The 4,287-nt window shown below is 39.0% G+C and overlaps 1 protein-coding gene across 6 annotated transcripts in view; it reads right to left on the bottom strand.

Moving 5' to 3' along the window:
• Positions 1-3,678, bottom strand: part of rapgef2b (Rap guanine nucleotide exchange factor 2b) — a 121,726-nt gene extending 118,048 nt beyond the window's left edge. For all 6 annotated transcript variants that reach the window (XM_014001991.1, XM_014001995.1, XM_014001992.1 and 3 more), the window contains 1 exon segment: positions 2,970-3,678. In XM_014001991.1, the coding sequence (XP_013857445.1) occupies positions 2,970-3,038 (69 nt within the window). In that variant the 5' untranslated portion in view covers positions 3,039-3,678.
• Between the last annotated feature and the right edge of the window lie 609 nt (positions 3,679-4,287).

Genomic DNA, 4,287 nt, shown 5'->3' with positions numbered 1-4,287 from the left:
GATGCGAATAAAGTGTTTTCATTGCAGTTTTGCGAAAAACACCAATTTGATATGGCCGAAAAACCACCTCATCCTAGCGCAAAAACATTTTTGACCAAATTTATTTTCGAAATTCTAATTTGCGCATTTTCATGCTCAATGGAAACGCAGCTACTGTCTTCTTGAAGAATAATCACAGCCTTAATAGTTTTCYTTTTTTTTCCATTCACCAATCTCTTGAAAAAAAAGAGTAAATATAATGACAAAGAAAACGTAATCCATCTTATTTCCCCTGTTCTTTTTTTTTTTGTTTTGTTTTGTTTTCTTGCAAATGTTAAACTAAAGAGCATGCAGGGGCTGATACCATGTCCTGAATGTTATGAGAACACATTTGTAAAACTTTCATAATGATACATTTTTTAAGTGTTTTTCTCTAAAATTAGCCCAGCCGAGAAACTTCGAGACCTTGACTCAATCTCACATCTTTGTAACAAGCTCGGAATGGCTGAGAAAAGACGAATCTTTATTGATGTGCTGCTGTCAGAACAAGATAGGTTCTGTGGTCACAAACATTTCTTACAGTCAGATTACAAACAACTGGTTTTCACAAAGAAAAACTCCTTCGTTTTGTACAGAAATGAACCAATGCAGCAGACAATACAACTATTTTAAAGTGTCCTGTATGATTTCTCAGACATACGTATTAAATGCCAATATAAATAATTTATRGTTGACAAGCTTTTATCTAACCACATCATAAAATACTAATGCTACAGACACATGCCAGATTTTTTTTCCACCCCAGATATTAATATGCCGGGGCTATCTGTCACCCTCACAAATTATAGCCTGCATTGAGCTGTAAAGACCATGGGCCTAAAGGCACTTAACTAGCCACCAATGACAACTTAACTGTCAGAAGGGCAAAGCCTTTGAATAAAACTGCAGCTCACTGGTTTTAGCAGCATTTGTTGTGTGCAAAGCTGCTTGCATTGAAGCAACGTCCCTTTGCATCTGCTTTTAAGACATGTTTTACAACCAAACGGGGGGTAATTTTGGCCAATCAAAAGATGCAAAGCAGAAGCAACTGTCCAGTAAATAAGAAGGCACATGTAGGATTTGAATGTATAAGGGGAATGAAAACAGGACTACAAATGGTTTGCACAAAGAAAAGTGAAGGAAACAGCATTTAGCTTAAAAAAAATCAACAACAAAGCACTGTCCATAAATCTGTCTGTAGTGTCTGAAATGTTGCCCTCAGCCGAAATACATCGGGATGCAAAACCCAACAGATAACGCTGAGTAAAGCCCCGCATTCAACGAAGCAGAAATAAGAGCTTGCTTTATCTGTACACCTGCTTTGTTTAAACAAGGTTCAGTCAATGCATCCAATTAAACTCACTTTCTTTATTAGATATTTCACCAGATTTTAAACACGATTTAGTTAAAACTGGATTTATATTTAAAGACATAGCATTCCTTAAAGCAATACATACCGCCCTCAGTTTTTAGGACAGTTTTAAACCAAGATCGACRTATGATAATAAGCTGGAGATGTGGCGGTTTTGGTCGAAACTTGAAAATAACGTTAGACACAATTCCATGTAGGGATGCACCAATATGAAAAATTCAGCTGATATCGATATAGAATACTATTATTGGTGTTATGGCCGATAACCAATATTACACAAACAAAATTATATATACATATACGCACAAACACGCTTTATTGAAACCGTAAAAAATGACCAGACCTATCATGATCAAACAGATATCACTCGATCAATTGAAACACATTGGTAACAATTAGGAAATCAATATTGGATGGTAATATTGGGCCAATACCAATATTGTAAACAAAAAGACCAATATTGGCCAATACTGATGTGTCAATTGAAACACATTGGTAACAATTAGGAAATCAATATTGGATGGTAATATTGGGCCAATACCAATATTGTAAAAAAAAAAAAGACCAATATTGGCCAATACTGATGTTACTGCCGATACATCATGCATCCCTAATTCCATGCAATAACGCAGGAGCTGTGAATGACTCTCAGCTACTATCACATCCAATTTTAGTGCAGTATTGGTTAGCAATTAATTACGGCATTAAATCAATTTTGTGCAAGCTGAGATCAAACAGGCTGTGGCGGCCATCTTGAAATGGATTAACTCCGAAAACGTTTACCATTTGTGTTGAGGTGTACCTAAAAATACCAATTGGTTTTATTTAAATCCATCCTTCATGAGATATTTTGCTTAAAAAAGGTCAGTTCCCAACACTTAATGCTTACGTTTTAGGCAAAAAATCTCAAAATAAATAGTTCTTGGGGTATCTGTTGTCAATAACGCTCAGTTACTACCACTCTACAACTGCAAATACAACTGAGTTATAGATATTTTTGTGTTTTGCCAATATTTAACAAACAAACAGTGTTGACCTGAGTTTTGACAATTGATTAAACACAGCTCTTTGCATGTTAGAGCTCAGGACATGTGCTGGGGATCAGGCTCAGCTACCACCGAACCATACTCACGCAGGCAGCATCAGTAMGGTCATTCTGCTGCAGAAGTTGCACACATTGCAAAATGTTACGATAAGAAACAATACGATAAGTAGCAAATCTGAATGTATTGCAATACTTTTTTTTTTTTTAGTCAAAGGAAGGAGCCACTTTTCAGGGGGTCTGATGAGCCACATGTAGTTTGCAGACTCCTAACTGCAGAGACCCCCACGATGGTCGCAGCTCTTGTTCCGTTAAGCAGCCTCGATGATCAGAGCAGATAAGAGGCTTAACCGGGATGTTAACGTGAACGAGCTGCGCCGAAACAGTTTCTACACTGAAACGGAGTTGTAAACTGTTACAGACCAAGGAGTGGTCAGCGACAAAAAAAAAATGTTATTGTGTTGCTGAAGGCTAGAAATAAGCGCTCGTGGGTGTTGTTTGAAAAGTAGCCAAATGTAATGAACCTCCTCTACTGACCTGTTGCGTCCTTTCAGCCGGGTTCATCATCACAGCCTGCCGAAAGCGGTTATCCACATAAGACGCCATTGTTTTAGAAGACGGCGTCTGGGAGGTACGCGGGTCCTTATCCTTAAAAATGTTTAAAGAAATCCGGGCAGGGGACGCTTGGTTTTCAAAATATAGCCCCCCTGGCGTCCTTCTCTTCTCTTCTCGGCTGAGCTCCGGAGCTTGTGGATGAAGCTGGGAGTGCCCGGCGGAGCCAGGCCACGACTGGAGCCAGACAGCCGACCAGTCCCTTCTCGGAGTGTCTCTCTGTCTGGTGTCCAGCCCGAAACCGCCTCCCGAAACCAGCCCTCCCACCGCCAATGAATTTAGAAAAAAAACTTACTTTAAAAGCGTGACTCGGGTTGTATTTCTGAGTTGTTTCCTACGCGTAAAAAACAATTGTCTCTTTAAACAAGCCAGCGCTAAGTAAAAACCGTTCCTTGTCTCCTCAGCATTCTGGCTAGCGACGGGAGGAAATTCCATAAGAATCCGGTAAACAAAAAAAAAGTAAGCTAACGGCTAAAGCTATCCCGTCAACAACAACCCTGCGTCCATTTTAAAAGAGATTCTCTCTCAGCGTCACTTAGGAAACTCATTATATTAATGTTTTTATGAAGCTAAGAGTGAGTATCACTCGCAACGGTTGCTGTGTTCTGTTGTATGCCACCACCATGGTGACTGACACCGTAATCAAGTCCGGAAGAGTGGACAAGAGCACTTCCGGTTTACGTTTTCAAAATAAAACAAAGCGCGTTCATGGAAGTGACATTACGTAACGCGTATAAACACGACCGTTTTCTAAAAACATCATTCCAAATTATCATCAGATATTAATGAAACAAACAGTAACGAAGGCATTTTCAATAACCAGTTGGTTTGTTCATATCCGACTTAGTTTTCTGCCTCGTCGTTTTATTTTGAAGGCAAGACATTTGCACTTCCTGTAAGCGGCTCGTGGTTTATTTTTTGACTTGACAAATATGTGGTCACGAGAGGAGGCTTTCTAATGGGCGAGTCCATTTCACAAAGAACAGAATTAGGACTATTGCGTGGCAAATGTGATGCTTTAGCTCCACCAAGTGACTTGATAGAGAAATACAAGAAAACAAATAAAACTAAAACCGACGTAAAACATCCCTACATGCATTTGTGCCTTATAACCTTGCCATAAAGATATGTCATAAAATATTGTGCATAATTCATAAAGTTTATAAATAACTGATGATTTCAGATCTATCAATCCATCCATCCATCCATCCATCCATCCATCCATCCATCCATCCATCCATCC

Source organism: Austrofundulus limnaeus, unplaced genomic scaffold, assembly GCF_001266775.1.
Source record: "Austrofundulus limnaeus strain Quisiro unplaced genomic scaffold, Austrofundulus_limnaeus-1.0 Scaffold11, whole genome shotgun sequence".
NCBI lineage: Eukaryota > Metazoa > Chordata > Actinopteri > Cyprinodontiformes > Rivulidae > Austrofundulus > Austrofundulus limnaeus.
Note: the sequence above shows the minus strand (reverse complement) of the source record. Positions and strands in the feature narration are given on the sequence as shown.